At 45.7% G+C, this 17500-nt stretch overlaps 1 protein-coding gene across 1 annotated transcript in view; it reads left to right on the top strand.

Moving 5' to 3' along the window:
• LOC145392796 (uncharacterized) overlaps positions 1-17500 on the top strand; it is a 144763-nt gene that overhangs the window by 113657 nt on the left and 13606 nt on the right. Inside the window, 3 exon segments of the mRNA XM_080267083.1 lie at positions 6871-7049; positions 7810-7866; positions 15214-15410. Of these exon segments, the coding sequence (XP_080123209.1) occupies positions 6871-7049; positions 7810-7866; positions 15214-15410 (433 nt within the window).

Here is a 17500-nt window from a genome sequence, read left to right as displayed (position 1 = left end):
GCAGCTAAACAGATCATAGCCAGGTCGATAGATAGACAGATAGATAGCCCAGCGCATTCCCCGCTCGAGGAGGCTGGGGTTGTTACTGAATAGGGACGTATTGAGATGATGGAAGGCATTGTTGTTGTTGTTGTTGTTGTTGTTGTTGTGGCTCTTTGTGTGGAGGTATTGGCTGGATAGATAGAAAGATAGATAGATAGAGCGATAGATGGATGGATAGATAAATAGGTTGAGTTATTGATGGATGGTTGGATGGATGGAAGGATAGATGGGTATAGAGGTAAGCAGGTAGGTAGATTAAAGAATAGATAGATAGATAGACTGATAGATACAAGCAGAAAGACTAATAGATAGATACAAATAGAAAGACTGATAGATAGAAAACAGGAGAGGCAGATAAAAGACGGACAGAAAATAAGCGAGATAGATAGATAGACAGATAGATAACACATTGGTATTATTTCTTGCTCTCTCTCTCTCTCTCTCTCTCTCTCACACACACACACACACACACACACACACACACATACACATACATGATCACAACTCATTATCTGACTGGTGATTGTTGGGAAGCTTAGCGGATTAGGCGGAAGAGAGAGAGAGAGAGAGAGAGAGAGAGAGAGAGAGAGAGAGAGAGAATAAAGAGACCAACAAGCCATTAATCAAACTCAGTGAGCCACATTTCGTCCCTGTACAAACACGCCTCGTACGCTGAACAAAAGAATTATTGAGAACCCCTGTATGCTTTCCGAAATTGCACCTGAGCGATATTTCACCGTGTATTTGGGTGTGTTTGGGTATTTTGTGTGCTAATCCCTTTACCCGAACGCAAAGACACATGTTCCAGAATTTTTCGTTCATTGTAAACCCCTTCCTGCATCCACACGCTCGTTTCATAGTTCATGTAGTTAATGGAAAGTATGGATGATAATTCTTGATGCCCTTTTAAATAACTTCGTTTCACTTCGGATACCTTTGTTTATATCAAGTAATATCCCTTTCATCAAGAGTTTAATATGGACAACTAGAGCACACACACTTCCCTTAACCCTGGTGGATGTGGGATTAATGGATTTTTTTCTTTGTTCAGCCCCTCCCCCTAGCAAAAAAAAAAAAAAAGCCACATAATAGGCACTGCGAGGCTGGACACACTGTCATGGTGAAGCAGCCACCTGTGATTCAAATTCCCGCGTTTTTTGCGTCTCAGCCACATTTATATATTTATTTATCTATCTATCTATCTATCTATTTTTACTTCTGGGTGGAAAGCAGCATGAAAAGTAGCAAAGGTGTGGAGAAATTCTGTATGGATTATTCATTCTGCTTTAAAATAACACGACCAAAACGATCTTCGAAAACAAACATGGCTGCCATTGTGATCTCCGGCGATATATGGCAACTATACTCCTTTTACGCTAACTTGGCCTAAAATCGCTACATGTCCATCCTGAGGGCTGAATTGTAGCAAGGTTAACACTACCGTTGGATGCTAGTCACGAAGAAGTGTTATGCAGAGGATGTGTAGCTGTAGCAGTTTCTTTCTCTGCCACTGAGCTACGTGAAATAAGCTACAAAAGGGTGAAAATCTAGGCCAAGTGAAAGTGAAAGAACTATAGCAGAGAGAGAGAGAGAGAGAGAGAGAGAGAGAGAGAGAATTTTCCTTTGTGACATGTATGACGTCATCCTCTTGTGTTAGCCCCTTCAGTACAATCTCTCTCTCTCTCTCTGTAGTATGCGGAATAAATAGCTTAGGAAGAGGCGTTACGGAATCTTACGTTACGACTCAGCCACACGTGACGCACATGAGTTTTTCGTACTGTGTGACGCTTTCGTGACTCGTATAAACTTCTTCCCTTTACCTGTGACGCATATGTGTTGTTGTCTGCCCATGTGACGTTGCCAGCCCTTTGGTGTGACGCGGATATTCCCTCTTGTGACACCTTTATCGACTTGAATGGCGTGTGTGAATCTTTGTGACGCATTTGTGACGCTGCTTCTTGCCCTGTGATGCTTATGATGCTCCTTCTTAGCCTGTGACGCATTTGTAACGATGCTTCTCATCATGTGACGCATTTGTGACGTTCATGCTTACCATGTGACGCATTGGTGACGCTCATTCTTACCTTGTGATGCAACATGCTCCTCTCATCTCAATTTGTGACGCACCTTCGACTTCCTGTTCCTGCAATGACGTAACCAGCCTCCCCTGTGACGTAACATCTCCCGTCACACCCGCTGCCTAGCAACCCTTTGGCACACGGGGTTTCTCTCTCTCTCTGTATGTCTGCTTCTCTGCCTGTGTACGTGTGTGAGTGTGCACATGTAAGGGTACAATTATCACATTAACAGACTCGCGTGCCTGTGTGCGCACATGAACGTATATCCTCCTCTGTGTGCGTGTGTGTGTGTGTGTGCCTAACATGTACACCGCAGTGAATTAATGTGACTGTGTTTTGATGCTCCAATAATTGTTTGTTTGCGGACGTGGGAAGGCATGGATGTGGTGTGTGTGTGTGTGTGTGTGTGTGTGTGTGTGTGTGTGTGTGTGTGTATGTGTGTGTGTGTGTGTGTGTGTGTGTGTGTGTGTGTGTGTGTTGTGGAATACTGCTTTGGGATAATGCTGAATCCAATACATATATATTTTCTTGGTATTAAAAGAGTTGACATTATTATTATTATTATTATTATTATTATTATTATTATCATCACATTATTATCATTATTTCCACCCTCATAAGAATAGTTAATCATCTTTTTTGTTTTTTCTATATCTTACTCTTCTTATTCAGGTAAAGGAAGTTTTATATGGCGGTACACAGAGGAAGAGGGAGAGTAAGAGAGGAGGAGGGAGAGTAACAGAGGGAGAGTAACAGAGGGAGAGTAACAGAGAAGGAGGGAGAGTAACAGAGAAGGGGGGGAGAGTAACAGAGGGGGTAGAGAAAATACCAGCATACATCACAGCACCAACACCAACACCCTCTCTAATACCACCATAATACCAGCCCTGAATGGGAATGTTTTTAGCACACCATGGGATAAGCAGGGGGTATTAGTGTGTGTGTGTGTGTGTGTGTGTGTGTGTGTGTGTGTGTCCCATCTGTTGTTGTGTGAGTGGATTGTCACCTCTCAAGGAACAGGTTTCCTTCTTAGTGTCCAGACTTGGGTACATCATCACCATCATCACCATTATCATCATCACCATCATCATCATCATCATTAACAGCAACCTCCCGACACTGTGTAACTGTCATCATCACCACCATCACCATCACCATCATCAATATCACTATCATCATCATCATCATCACCTTCATCACCATCATCATCACCATCATCATCACCATCATCATCTTCACCACCACCATCACCATCATCATCATCATCATTAACAGCAACTTCTCGACACTATTTTATTATCATCATCATCATCATCATCATCATCACCATCATCCAGCTCCCTCTTAATTCAATGAGGTCTAAATGATCCCAAAATATTATTGAAAAAAAAAAAAGGAAAATATATAAGAAAAATCCTACCGAAAAAAATAAAAAAAATAATCCACAAAAAGGTAATTGCTTCCTCCTCACTGGGTCAAGCCTAATAGTGTAAATTACCTTGACCTTGACCTTGACCTTGAATGACCCTTTCGGCATAACTACTGTGAAGACCCTAATTACTGCCTAATGACCTCTCTCTCTCTCTCTCTCTCTCTCTCTCTCTCTCTCACGTAGATAGATAGACAGAGGAACCAAAATTTAGACTGATAGACTGAGGAGGCGAAGAGAGCAAACTGACAAAAGAAAGTTTACAAAATACCAATGGTTTTAGTGGTAGTAGTAGTAATAGTAGTAGTAGTGGTAGTAGTAGCAGTAGTAGTAGTAGTAATAGTAGTAGTAGTAGTTTCCTTTCAAAGTCCTCTTCCTGTCAGTGGGGTAGTAAAGGAAAAAGAGAGGAGGAGAGAAAAGTGTGTGGCAGAGAAGTGAAGAGGGAGAGGAGAGAGGAGAGAAGGAAAGAGGAGGGGAAGGGGTAGTAGGGATGGGGGAGAGGAAAGGGGAGGAGGGAGGGGAGAGGGAGAGATAAGGAGAGGGAAAATAGGGAATGGGGGGATGCCAGTTTTATGTGTGTGTGTGTGTGTGTGTGTGTGTGTGTGTGTGTAAAAGCGTGGGTGCGTGTGTATCCATGTAAGAGAATGAGTGTGCGTGCATGTAAGAACAGAGGGGCGGATGTGTGCGTGCGTGAGTGAGTGTATGTGTGTGCGAAGGGGCGTGTATGTGCGTGTATGTATGCGTGTGTACGGATCATTTAGGGTTAGCATGTAGGCCTATTACGTACACATGTAAGTGCATACGCCCCTTGTGTGTGTGTGTGTGTGTGTGTGTGTGTGTGTGTGTGTAATAGTATGTGTACTCAGGTTGTCGCTGGTGTCCAAAGATGTGTGCAAATGTGTATGTACGTCTGTGTCTGTTTTAGAGCTTATGTGTGCATGGGCATGTGCGTGTGCCATGTGCGTGCAAGAGTGTGTGTCGCGCGGGAAGGTTTGGGTGGGTGTTTAAGTTTATGGGTGCATATTATCCTGTGTGTGTGTGTGTGTGTGTGTGTGTGTGTGTGTGTGTGTGAGAGAGAGAGAGAGAGAGAGAGAGAGAGAGAGAGAGAGAGGGGGGGGAGAAGAGGGATAATAATGTGTGTGTGTGTGTGTGTGTGTGTGTGTGTGTGTGTGTGTGTGTGTGTGTTTGCCTGTGTACGTGACCAGGAATACACAGTTTTGTCTTGTGTGCATGTGTTTACCTTATTGCCTGTGTGTATGTTAATTCGTGTGCGTGTGTGTGCAAATGTGTGTACGTAATGAACTGAGCAAGGGAGTTTGTGTATGTGTGTGGATTTTGCATTTTCCTCGTTTGAATGGCATGTTTGTTTGCTTGTGTCTGTGTGTGTGTCTGTGTGTGTGTGTCTGTGTGTGTGTGTCTGTGTGTGTGTGTGTGTGTGTGTGTGTGTGTGTGTGTGTACTTGCATGTACCTCTCTTCGTGTAAACCTCTAATGATGTGTGTGCACGCGAGTGTGTGTACGTAGTCTCTTGTAGTCTGGATCTTTGTTAAACCTTGTACCTGTGTGTGTGTGTGTGTGTGTGTGTGTGTGTGTGTGTGTGAGAGAGAGAGAGAGAGAGAGGGGGGGGAGAAAAGCATGTGCAAATTAGCCTGTGTACGTATGGGCATATAATGTGTACAGTAGGTAAGTAGGTAGGTAGGTAAGTAGGCAGATAGGTAGGTAGGTAGGTAGACAGACAGACAGACACAGACAGACACAGAGTTTGGGCGTACACACCTAACATCGGGAACACAATGCCTACTCTGACGAATGACCACTACATAGGTGTGAAGGTGACGGGAAGGTGAGGAGTTAAGCCACAGGTAGGGCTGTGATTAGGAGCAGGAGGAGGGGAAGACCAAGAAAGAGGGTGCCTTATCTTAGTGGGCTTAGAAGACGCCCTAGGTTAGATTAGGTTAGAGTCGAGTTAGGAGGTTAGGTGAAGTTAGTGTGTGTGTGTGTGTGTGTGTGTGTGTGTGTGTGTGTGTGTGTGGGCGGGGTGGAGGGAGGCAGACATGTACCCTGTCCCGCCCACTCTAGTGTCTCCACCCTCTCTTCTTTCCTCCACCCCTCTCACCTTTCCTCCACCCCTCTTTCTCCTTTGCTCCACCCCTTTATCTCTTTTCTTCCACCCTTCTCTCTCTCTCTCTCTCTCTCTCTCTCTCTCTCTCTCTCTCAGTACGTCACATTTATCCTTGTCCCTACTCAGTAACAACCCCATTTTTTCACCTTACTATACTAGCCTTTCCACCTCATCCTCAGTCTTCGTCTCCCTCCATCTCTACCTCGTTCTCGGTCTCCCTCTGCCTCCTTCTCCAGCTCGTCCTCGGTCTCTCCCTGCTCGCTTGTGGCTTGTGTACCGAGGTAATCAGGGCGTCTCCTTAAGCTGGTCGTTATACCTCATTAAAGCCAGGTAATTACCCTTGCTTCAGTGCCGCACCGTGACACACTCTCGCCACCGCCTTAACACCATCGTAACCGGTAAAACGCCTTTGTCGCCGAGGTACGAGCGAGGCCATTTAAATCCGAAAGCATTGAAATGTCACCGTACACCCCGAGGATGCCTGGAGTATATTGATGGCTGTCTACCTACCAAGTTTCATGCCTTTACGACAAACTGTCTGGCCTGTGGTCCTCTTTTGAAGATTTTCGACATGCTGCACTTGGCGCGTGTCACGTGCCACGTGCACCGCCTGGATGTGATGAAACCTGTCAAAAACAAATCTTAAAGAATGGGGCTATCATATGGTGCAAACCACGCAGTGATCGGCCCTGTGGTTGCTGAGATGCAAGCTTCTCAAAAGCGTTTATATGTGTGAAAATGCCAGTACTGGACGAGAGACTAGCGAGGACTTAGCCCTCGCTCGTAACCAGCCCGTCCACGCTCTATCACCGCCATAACACGCACACACACATACACACACACACACACACACCGATATATCCCGCTCATAACCCGGTCATAACGTGCCAACACAGCTGTAACACACACATTTGGAGTTAATAGTAGCTGCTTAATGAACACGCAGCGCCATGACATAAGAGTAGATGACGGTATACCCCCTCAAGACATATATACCCCATGTACCTGGCGCTGTCGAGGAGCCTACGCGTGGTGACATTGTGAAGCTTGGGTGATGCAGCTGCGGCGTCCATCCAGGAAGCAATCCTGTACGACGGCCCCACAGAAGCATTTACTTTGCTGTGGTCGACGGGTCTGCTCTCCCACACACACCTAAATTAAGCAACACCATCCACAAATTAATATACCTTTCTCCCCCAGGTGACGGGCGGGCTGCTGACTACAACAGTGGGCGTGGGCGTGGGCGTGGTGGAGGGCGGTGAGTGGTCCTGGGGCGGCGGCTCCAGACTGTCCCAGAGGTCACACTTCGGTCCACCGCCCCGGGTCAACGAGGTCATGACAGAGTGGTCCACCTGGGCCAACTGGTCCCCGTGTTCAAGGTGAGGTCAGGGGACAGGTAGGGTGGTGGAGCGAGGTTAGGTTGGGTTAGTTGAGGTGAGGTTGGTTACGTTTAGGCTAGATTGGGTTGGGTTGGTCTAGCTTGGGTTGGGTTGGGTTGGGTTGGGTTAGGTTAGGTTAGGTTGGGTTAGATTGGGTTAGTTTAGGTTTGGTTGGGTTAGGCTGGGTTAGGTTGGGTTAGGTTGGGTTGGGTTTAGTTTGTTTAGGTCTGACTAGATATGAATGAGTTAGGATAGGTTAGGTAAGATTAGGGTAGGATAGGCAGGAAGTTCTGTGTCCCTTATATCAAAGTAGGTTAGTATTATTTTATTTGTATTTTTATTTGTATTTTTTAATTTTTTTTATTTAGTGTTGTATAGTATTTTTGTCAGATTTGTGTCTTTGTAACATCTAAATAATATTGTTCTTTGCGTTCGTTCCAGATGTCATGCAATTTCTGGTAACACTCAAAGGACTGCAAACTAATAATAATAATAATAATAATAATAATAAGCAGAGCAGAACCATTAATGAAGTTTGACCAAATCGCTCTATCGGAATGTGTGTGTGTGTGTGTGTGTGTGTGTGTGTGTGTGTGTGTGGTGTATGTGTGTGTGTGTGTGTGTGTGTGTGTGTGTGTGTGTGTGTGAGAGAGAGAGAGAGATTTTTTGACGAACTGGCTGTGGACTGACCTGCTACCCTGACCTAATGACCTGATAATGACGTAACCCTGACCTCACCTGACCTCTGCTCTACTTACAGGTCATGTGGGGGCGGGGTCAAGTCCAGGAGTCGAACCTGCGTCACCAGATTCACCAGGTGGGTGTGATAGGCCCTACTGTACTTGCCACGGTGTTGGACTAGCCTTGTCTTATTCTTGTAAATATTTTTATTATTATTATTATTCTCCTGTAAGTTTTTTTTTTTCTTAAGCTGTTCTTTGTTCCCCTTCTTCAGTCTTTCGTGATGTATTTGTCTGTCTGTATGCCTGTCTCCGTCTATCTATCTATCTCTATCTATCAATCTATCTATCTCTCTGTCTCTGTTTGTCTATCTATTTATATCTGTCTAAATGTTCGTTTGTTTGTCTATCTGTCTGTCTGTCTTACTGGTGCCTGTCTATTTCTCTCTCTATCTATCTATCTATTTATCTATCTATCTCTATCCATCTATCTATCTCTCTATCTATCTATCTACTTTTTCCCTCCTCTCCTCCCCACACAAAATAATCCATCATCTCTCTTTTTCCCTCCCTCCTCCATCTTTTTTCCTTCACCTTCATTCTTCCTCCCTCTCTATCTCATTCTCTCTCTTCTCTCCTCTTCCTCTTTCTTTCTTCTCTCTTCTTTCTCTCCACCTTTCCTTCCTCTTCCTCTTTCCCTCTTTTTCCTTACCTCTCTCTCTCTCTCTCTTCCACACACAATGTAATCAATCAGCTCTCTTTTTCTTCTTCCTCCCTCCTTCCTTCTTTCCTCCCTACTCCTTTCTTCTCCTCTTCCCTCTTCTCCTTCTTCTCTCCTCTCCTCCCCTCCTTCCTATCCTTCTCCCTCCTTCCTTCCTTCCTTCCTCCACAGTCATTGTATTTCTTTTCCTCCAACCTCCTTTCTCCTCTTTCCTCCTCTTTTTCTCCTCTCCTCTCTTCCCTCCTCCTCCCTGTCTCCTCTTTTTCTTATCCTCTCTTTTTTATCTTTCTCCCCCCTTCCCTCCAACTCTCTTGTTCCTCCTATCTCCATTTTCTCTCCTCTTCTCTCTCCTTTTCTTCCTTCTTCTCCTTCCTCTCTCCTCCTCTTCCTCACTCTTCTCTTTCCTTTTCCGTCCTCTCTCTTCTCCTCTTCCTCTCTTCTCTCCTCTTCTTCCTTCTACTCTCCCTTCCTCTTTCTCCTCCTCTTCTCCCTCCTCCCTCTCACTTTCCTCTTTCCTCCACACACAATATAATCCATCAGCTTTCTTTTTTATTTTCCTTTTTCCTCCCACCTCCATCTTTCTCCTCCCCAAGCCACACTCCCCGCCGTAAATATCTCTTTGTCTCTCTGTAATCCCTCTCCCCTCCCCCTCCCTCCCTCCCTCCCCTCCTTCCTTCCCCTTCCTCCCTCCCCTCTTTCCATTCCCCTCCCTCCTCCCTTCCCCTTCCTCCCCCTCCCTCCCTCCCCTCCTTCCATTCCCCTCCCTCCTCCCTTCCCCTTCCTCCCCCTCCCTCCTCCCTTCCCCTTCCTCCCCCTCCCTCCCTCCCCTCCCTCCTCCCTTCCCCTTCCTCCCCCCCTCCCTCTCCCTCCCTCCCTGAAGCCATTACTCTCCATATAATACCTTTCTTCCATGTCCTTCCCTTCTCTCCCTTGTCCTTCCCTTCCCTCCCATGTCCTTCCCTTCTCTCCCATGTCCTTCCCTTCTCTCCCATGTCCTTCCCTTCTCTCCCATGTCCTTCCTAGGGGGGGTGGGTGTGACGCCTGCCCATAAGCGATTTATTCTATGGTGGGCTAGTGATGTGGAAAACGGTGTGTAGTGATCCATTGGTGTGTTGTAGTGGTGATGATGATAGTGGTGATGTTGATGGTGGTGATGATTATGATGATGGTGGTGGTGATGATAATGACGGTGATGATGATGGTAATGATGATGGTGGTGATGATGATGGAGATGATGATGATGATGGAGATGATGATTGTGGTTATGACGATGATGGTGATGGTGGTAACGATGATAATGGTGATGATTCCGTTGGTGATGATGACGATGGTGGTGACGATGATGATGATGATGATGGCGATGCAAATGGAGGATAATGCAGACGATGAAGAGAGACAAAGAAAAAGTAAAGACAGGAGAAATAAAGAATACGTAATAAAGACAACTTGAAATAAAGAAAATACAGAAGCAAGATGAAGCAAAGAAAATGGGAGATCGATAGACAAAGTAAAGAGAAGCAAAAAAAAACATGAAATAAAGATAGATAGAAGAAAATAAATGAAATAAAGATAGATAGAAGGAGAAAGAAAATAAAGAGGAAGAAAACAGAATGAGTGATCGATAAATTAAGACTTTATTCAAAATGTTTAATTCAAAAACTTTATATTCGTGAACGTAAACAAATGACAAGGTTCGTATGCTCTGTTGCCGCCTTGATGAATTCCCTTTTATTTTCTATTGATTTCGAAATATTATTATAATGATGTAGGACTGAGCTAGGTTTTTATTTATATAATTATTTTTTTCAGTGTGTGTAACCCATAATATTATCAGGTATAGTGAGTCAAAAGTGATTGTTATACTGAGTAGTTTTATTTATAGTTTCTTACTGAGTACTTGGTGGTTAAAAATTATTTCCCATTGAATGATGCTTATATCAGTTGTAAATACAGTATAATTAATTGATGATACTCTTATTATTACAACTACTACTATTAATCCGGTTCTACTACTACTACTACTACTACTAATGATGATGATGATAATAAAAATAACTAGGTATTATTGTTGTGATACATTATGATAAACAAATTTATCTTATTCTTTTCTTTCTTAAATCCCTTCGACTTTCCCCTTCATTCTTCCTGCTCTCCCTCCTTCCATTTTTCTTCTCTCTCTCTCTCTCTCTCTCTCTCTCTCTCTCTCTCTCTCTCTCTCTCTCTCTCTCTCTCTCTCTCTCTTATCAGTACTTTTTCACTGCTTCCCTCTCGTCCAAGCTAATCACTCTCCTTTTCTTATCTTTCTTTCTTTCTTTCTATCTTTCTTTCTTTCTTTCTTATCAGCCCTTCCACTTCTTTACTCTCGTTTCGGCTTATCTGTTCTCTTGGCTCTTCAACCTCTCTCTCTCTCTCTCTCTCTCTCTCTCTCTCCCCTAATCCCCTCTACCCCCCTGCCACCCTCTATTCCCCCTCTTCCAATTCCCTCTCCCTTTTTCCCTTCCCCTCTTCCCTTCCCTTCTTCTCCCCTACCCCCCCTCTTCCCTTCTCCCTTCCGTCTCCCCCTTTCGTTTGTATCTGCCCCTTCTGCCCTCTCCCTCTCCCGTCCCTCTCTTCTCTCCCTCATCCCTCCCTCCCTACCCTAACCCTCTCTCCCTTCCCTTATCCCTCCCCTATCCTAATCCTGTCTCCCCTCCCCCATTCCTCCCCATGTCTCTCATTCTGTCTCCTGCTCCCTATCTCTCCCTCACCCCGCCTCCTATCCATAACATTCCCTCCTCCCTTCTTACCCATATCTCTTTCTCTCCCTTGGCTCTCATCTCTCCCTCGTCTCTCCGTCTGTCTAATCTCCCTCTCTCCTCCCTTTTGTACTCCCCCTCCCCCATCTTTCTCACCCCACCTTCACCCCCACCATCACCCTCACCCTCACCCTCACCCCCACCCTCACCCTCACCCACACCCTCACCCTCACCCCCACCCTCACCCTCACCCCCACCCTCACCCTCACCCACACCCTCACCCTCACCCCCACCCTCACCCTCACCCTCACCCTCACCCTCACCCCCACCCTCACCCTCACCCTCACCCCCACCCTCACCCTCACCCACACCCCCACCCTCACCCTCACCCTCACCCACACTCTCACCCTCACCCTCACCCCCACCCTCACCCCCACCCACACCCTCACCCTCACCCTCACCCTCACCCTCACCCACACCCTCACCCTCACCCTCACCCTCACCCCCACCCTCACCCTCACCCCCACCCTCACCCTCACCCTCACCCTCACCCTCACCCTCACTCTCACCCTCACCCTCACCCTCACCCCCACCCTCACCCTCACCCTCACCCCCACCCACACCCTCACCCTCACCCTCACCCACACCCTAACCCTCACCCTCACCCTCACCCTCACCCTCACCCCCACCCTCACCCTCACCCCCACCCTCACCCCCACCCTCACCCTCACCCTCACCCTCACCCCCACCCTCACCCTCACCCCCACCCTCACCCCCACCCTCACCCTCACCCTCACCCTCACCCTCACCCTCACCCTCACCCTCACCCTTTCCACTAAGAGTCACCAAATACTTTAAGACTTTTAGGCTTCTTAAGAGTAAAAGGATATCGTCTTAGGCCAACATAAAATCACTTAGGATTATTTTCTTCTCGTAACTGGGATTTCTCGTAAGAATTTTTTGTATCTTCGTCAGTAATCCCTTAATCCACATTCCTTAAATTTGGTCAGGTAGAAATACATATCTATAGCTACCCCTCTATCTATCTACGTAGGGATAGATAGATAGATGGATAGATATTCAATAAATCACTTTTCATTTTCCTTTCACTCGTATTTCATCCTAACTTTGCTGGATTTAACATAACCCTCACTACCCTAATCTCAGCCAAAATAATAATAAAAAAAAATACATTATACAACCTAACCTAGCCTATCCTAGCCTAAACACACTACCCTAGCACTCCCAGCTCACCCATTCAGCCTTCAGACAGATTAGCAAGAGGCATGAGAATATCTACCAGTGATCTCCAGTCTTTTAAACGCAGGCTGTCCAAGCATCTCAGAATGAAGGGATCTTGAATATGGCTCTAGGAATGAATGGATCTTGAATTTGGCTCTCGGAATGAACACATCTCGAATGTGGATCCATTAATTTATTTATTTTTTAGAAAGGAACAGTCTTGAGAGCTTCCAAACCTTTCTTTCGTTCTTTCTTTCTTGCCTAAAGGAAAACTCTATTCTCCTAATACCCAATGATTTTATTCACCTTTGAGGAAATTGCAGAGGCTTAAATATTTGTCATACCTATATTTTCCGTCACCAAATTGGGGTACAAAGAGGGTGTGTTTCATTTTTGTTTTTCTGCCCAGTAGTTGTGCATTTTTATCCGGAATTGAAAAATGTTGAGGGTCGAGAGAAAAATGCAACCGACCAGTCATCCGGCGAGGGGTTTTCTTCTGTCCCTGAGGCTGTGTGTGTGTGTGTGTGTGTGTGTGTGTGTGTGTGTGGAATGAACGTGGTATATATTTTCCAAGATGTCTGCCTGTTGTATAATAGAGATTCATATTTACCAAGATGGCCGGCTGTTGGTAAATAAAAGTGTATATTTTCCATAATGGCTGTTTTTTTGATAATATATATTCGAATAATGGCCGCCACCTGGGTAAACATACGCGGGATATATTTTCCAAGATGGCTGCCCCCTATAATCCAAGAGGGTGGCCATTTTAATCAATACATGAGGTTCCAGTGTATATATTTTCCACCAGAATGCCTAAACGCTGTATATATATTCGAAAAAATGATGGCCTGTTGTTTAAATATGCGAAATATCGGTAAATATATTTCAAATTGGCCGTCAGCTTCGTAAATAAACACGGTATTTATTTTCCAAGATGGCCACCAGCAGGGTAAATATTTTTCAAGAGGCAAGGGACGCAAAACTCACCCCTCAGAAAAACATAGGAATATTTACAGTGGCTTTGAATAGTCCAATATCAATTAATATTTTTACAGCATATGATAAAATGAAGTGCAATATTTCCAACCCATAGCTCACCAAAAAAAAAAAAAAAAAAAAAAAAAAAGACTGCTTATTATTACCACCATAGGCTAATGTAGAGAATTATGTTTTCACCCATTTGTTTGTCTGTCTTAGCACAATTCCATCTTCTTTTCAGTGGTAATTGTTGGCCACTATCCATGAGCACAATGGCATACGGTCAGGTCACTCGCAGTCACACACACTAACCACTCCAAGAGAACTATTCTGGGATGATGAGCCCCATTCTGATAATTTCCAGTCACTAGCCTTTTTTTTTATTATATTTGCATTTTCACTTTTATTATTTATTTTTTATGAGTGGACACACCAATTATTCAAAGAGGTGGTGTTGGCAAGGGAGTGTGTGCGTGTGTGTGTGTGTGTGTGTGTGTGTGTGTGTGTGTGTGTGTGTGTGTTATAAAACTGGTGCAGGCAGTGGGCAGCAGGACCAATGACGGATGCGCCAACAAGGTCCCTAAAATCAACTGAGAACCCACCCAGGTCCTCCCACATACACACGCTGGGATTAAGAGATGGAGGGGAAGAAGTGCTGCAACTTGTGTACTGGGTGTGGTGTTGCTGACGTACAGGATGGTGAAGATATATTGCGATTCGAGTCCACAACCTTAGGGGAGAAAATAAAAACTGATTCACAAAAGCATGAAGGAGTAAATTTAACTTTCTTATTGTCAGCTTCAGGTGTTTTATTTTGTCCATCTGTAGAAGGTTTTATTGTGCAATGGGGTTAAAAATTGTACTGTTACACTGATCATATAAGATTTAGATGTTAAGCTGGCCAAAGTTGGACGATCTTCTTCCGTAATGAAAACTAAATCAAAACAGTGGATTAAGCAAGGTGACCAACTTTACAGCTTTTGGTTAGATAAGCCTCTCAGTCATTTCTTAAGCTAGATGTATGCAGGACTTCATTTATCTAACAACTGGTGACCTACAAACCATGGAGTATCTAAAATTACGTGCATAATGTTGTGGTTCGGTAAGTCTGCCCACTGGAAAACAATAATTAGGTCGCAGTGTGAGTATAAATCCAGTGAGTTCTCTTAATAATCATTGCTTTTAACATTAATTTTTATAGTTACTGTTTAATTGATGCCATGGATAATAATAATATTGAATAATTTATACACTGGCACTGAATATATTGAGGTTAAAATATCAGTAAGGATTTTATATTTCTCTCACGTATTTCTCTCACGTCTATGCATCAGGCAACTCTGGTAACCACGCGACTCTCTCACTAGTATTTCTTACACTGCGGCTTGCATGCAACATTCCCCTCACCCCTTGTTTGTGCCTTCCCGCCCTTTTATCATCCCCTCACCCCCTCTCACCCCTCCCCCTCTCTCACCCCCATCCTTAGAGTGATAGGGTCAGGGTGGGTGGAGCTTAATTTCCCGTTTTACAGTGAACAGACTATAGGCACACTGGTCACTCTTCTCACCCCTTCCCCTCTTACAAATCTAATATATTCCTCCCATCCCTGTCACCCCTCTCATCACCCCTCTCTTGTCTCCCCAGAGTGACGCCAGGGGTGAGGGTGGGTGGAGTCTATTTGCCAGCTTACTAATGAACATACTATAGGCACACCTCTCACCCCATCCTCATTCTAGTCATCCCTTCTTATCTAATACTTCTAATATTTCCCTCTCACCCCTCTCATCACCCCTCTCTTCTCCCCCCAGAGTGATGCCAGGCTCCGGGGTGCGCAGTTCCCACGCGCGGTGCTGGGGTGAGAGCGCAGAGTACCGTGTGTGCGGCACTGCGCCCTGCCCTGCGAACCAGCCGTCCAGCCTGTCGTTCCGCGCAGCGCAGTGCCGCGCATTTAACAACAGGAGGATCTTCGGCAGGGTGGTAAACAGCTGGCTACCCTACACGCAGGGTGAGAGTGAGAGAGAGAGAGAGAGAGAGAGAGAGAGAGAGAGAGAGAGAGAGAACAAGGGAAAAAAAGGCAGACAGATCAAGGTTTATAAATCATGGACAAAGGGAAAGGCTTTAAAAAAAAAAAAAAAAAAAAAAGGAAGAAGGAAATGGGAGAAACAGCCTAGGAAATTATGAGAAGGCCATGGCTAAAAAAAAAATAAGAATTAAAAAAAAAAAAAAAAAACAGTGACAGGACAAGGTTACAAAATTATGGAGAGGGAGGGAGGGAGAAAAAATGAGAGGGTGGAGTCAGGGAGAGAGAGAGATGAGGGAGGGAAAAAAGAGAGGAATAAAGAGAGGGGTAAAAAATAAAGAGAGCAAGGAGAGAGTTGCTAATTTTGGAGAGAGAGAGAGAGAGAGAGAGAGAGAGAGAGAGAGAGATGACGGAGGGAAAAAGAGAGGAATGAATGACAGGGCGGGACTGAGAATAGTAATCAAGGAGTAGGAGGGTGGGAGGGAGGGAGGGAGGGAGGGAGGGAGGAAGGGAGAAATGAAGAGAGGGAGAGAGGGAGGGAGGAAGAGAGGGGTAGAGGGAAGGAGAAAGAAAAGGGGGAGGTGGAGGGAGCGAAGCCGAGAGTTAGACAGTGAAGTGGAGGGAAGGAGGGAGAGAGAGAGAGAGAGAGAGCGAGAGGGCGGGTAATGGGGAGGGGACAAGGGAGCAATATCATTAAGGCAAGACGTGGGAGGTTAACTTAGGTAGGTAGGTAGGTAGGTAGGTAGGTAGGTAGGGCGGGTAGAAGCAGTTAGGCCGGGAAACTGGCAAGTAGGTAGACAGGTAGGTAGATAGGTAAGTAGGCAGGTAGGTACATAGGTAGGGCAGATAGACAGGCAGGGATAATGGTAAGTAGGGCGTACGGATATATAGGTAGGTAGATATGTAGGTAGACAGGTAAGTAGGTAGGTAAGTAGGCATATAGGTAGGTAGGTAGGTAGATAGGTAGGTAAGTAGGTTGGTAGATCAGTAGGTAGGTAGGGAGACAGGTAGGCAAGTAGGTTGGTAGACAGATAAATTGGTAGGTAGGTAGGTAGGGTAAGTAGAGGCAGTTAGGCAGGGATAATGGTAGGTAGGCAGGTAGGGGGAGGCAGGAATTATGGTATATGGGACGCGAGAAATTAAAGTAAAGGGTATGTAGGCAGAGAGGGAGAGGGAGAGAGAGAGAGAGGGGGGGGGGTAGACAGGTAAAAAGGTGGGTAGGACTAAAAGACAGGTTGGAACAATGGTGAGGCAGGTGGTACAAGGCTTAGGCAGGGGTAGGGATAGGCAGAGGCAGGCAGGGGGAGGCAGGGGAACGAGCAATAGGCGAGGGGAACAAGGGGAAGGCAAGAGAGTGGGTGAGGGGAACATGAAAGGGGAAAAAATTACTAATAAGAGACAGGGTGGTAGGGAGGGCGTGGCAGGGTAGCTGGGGAGGGCAGGGGATGGCAGGGGAGGAAATTACAGGGTACAGGAGGGGAGTTAGGGAGTTAGTAAAGTTAAAGAAAAGGCAGGGAGAAGGAAATAGGAAAACTGGAAGAGGAAAAGGGAAAATAGAATCTAGACTGAGAGAGAGAAAAGACTATGACACAAGACTGGCAGGGGTTGGTAGGGTGGAAGGGGTTGGCAGGGGTTGGCAGGGTGGTTGTTTATGGCAAGGGAGGATATGAGGAGAGAGAAGGGAGGGTATATGAAGAGAAGGGAGGATATAGGGAAAGAGAAGGGAGGATATAAGGAGAGAGAAGGGAGGATATAAGGAGAGAGAAGGGAGGATATAAGGAGAGAGAAGGGAGGATATTCAGAGAGAGAAGGGAGGATATCAGGAGAGAAAGGAGGACAGACAGAGACAGACACAGACAGACAGGCAGACAGGGAAGACAGGCAGGCAGGCAGGGAAAAGGGAAAGGAGGAAAAGATAGGTAGGGGTGAGGCAGGGTAGGCAGGGAAAGGCAGGGATGAGGCAGGGAAAGGCAGGGGTAAGGTAGGGGTAAGGTAGGGTAAGGCAGGGGTGAGGCAGGGTAGGTAGGGGTGAGGCAGGGTAAGGCAGGGGTGAGGCAGGGTAGGTAGGGGTGAGG

This window comes from Coenobita brevimanus, chromosome 23 (genome assembly GCF_032717465.1).
Source record: "Coenobita brevimanus isolate Jiangsu-jjx chromosome 23, ASM3271746v2, whole genome shotgun sequence".
In the NCBI taxonomy this organism is placed as follows: Eukaryota; Metazoa; Arthropoda; class Malacostraca; order Decapoda; family Coenobitidae; genus Coenobita; species Coenobita brevimanus.
The sequence above is the reverse complement of the archived record's forward strand: the minus strand, read 5'-3'. Positions and strand labels throughout refer to the sequence as shown.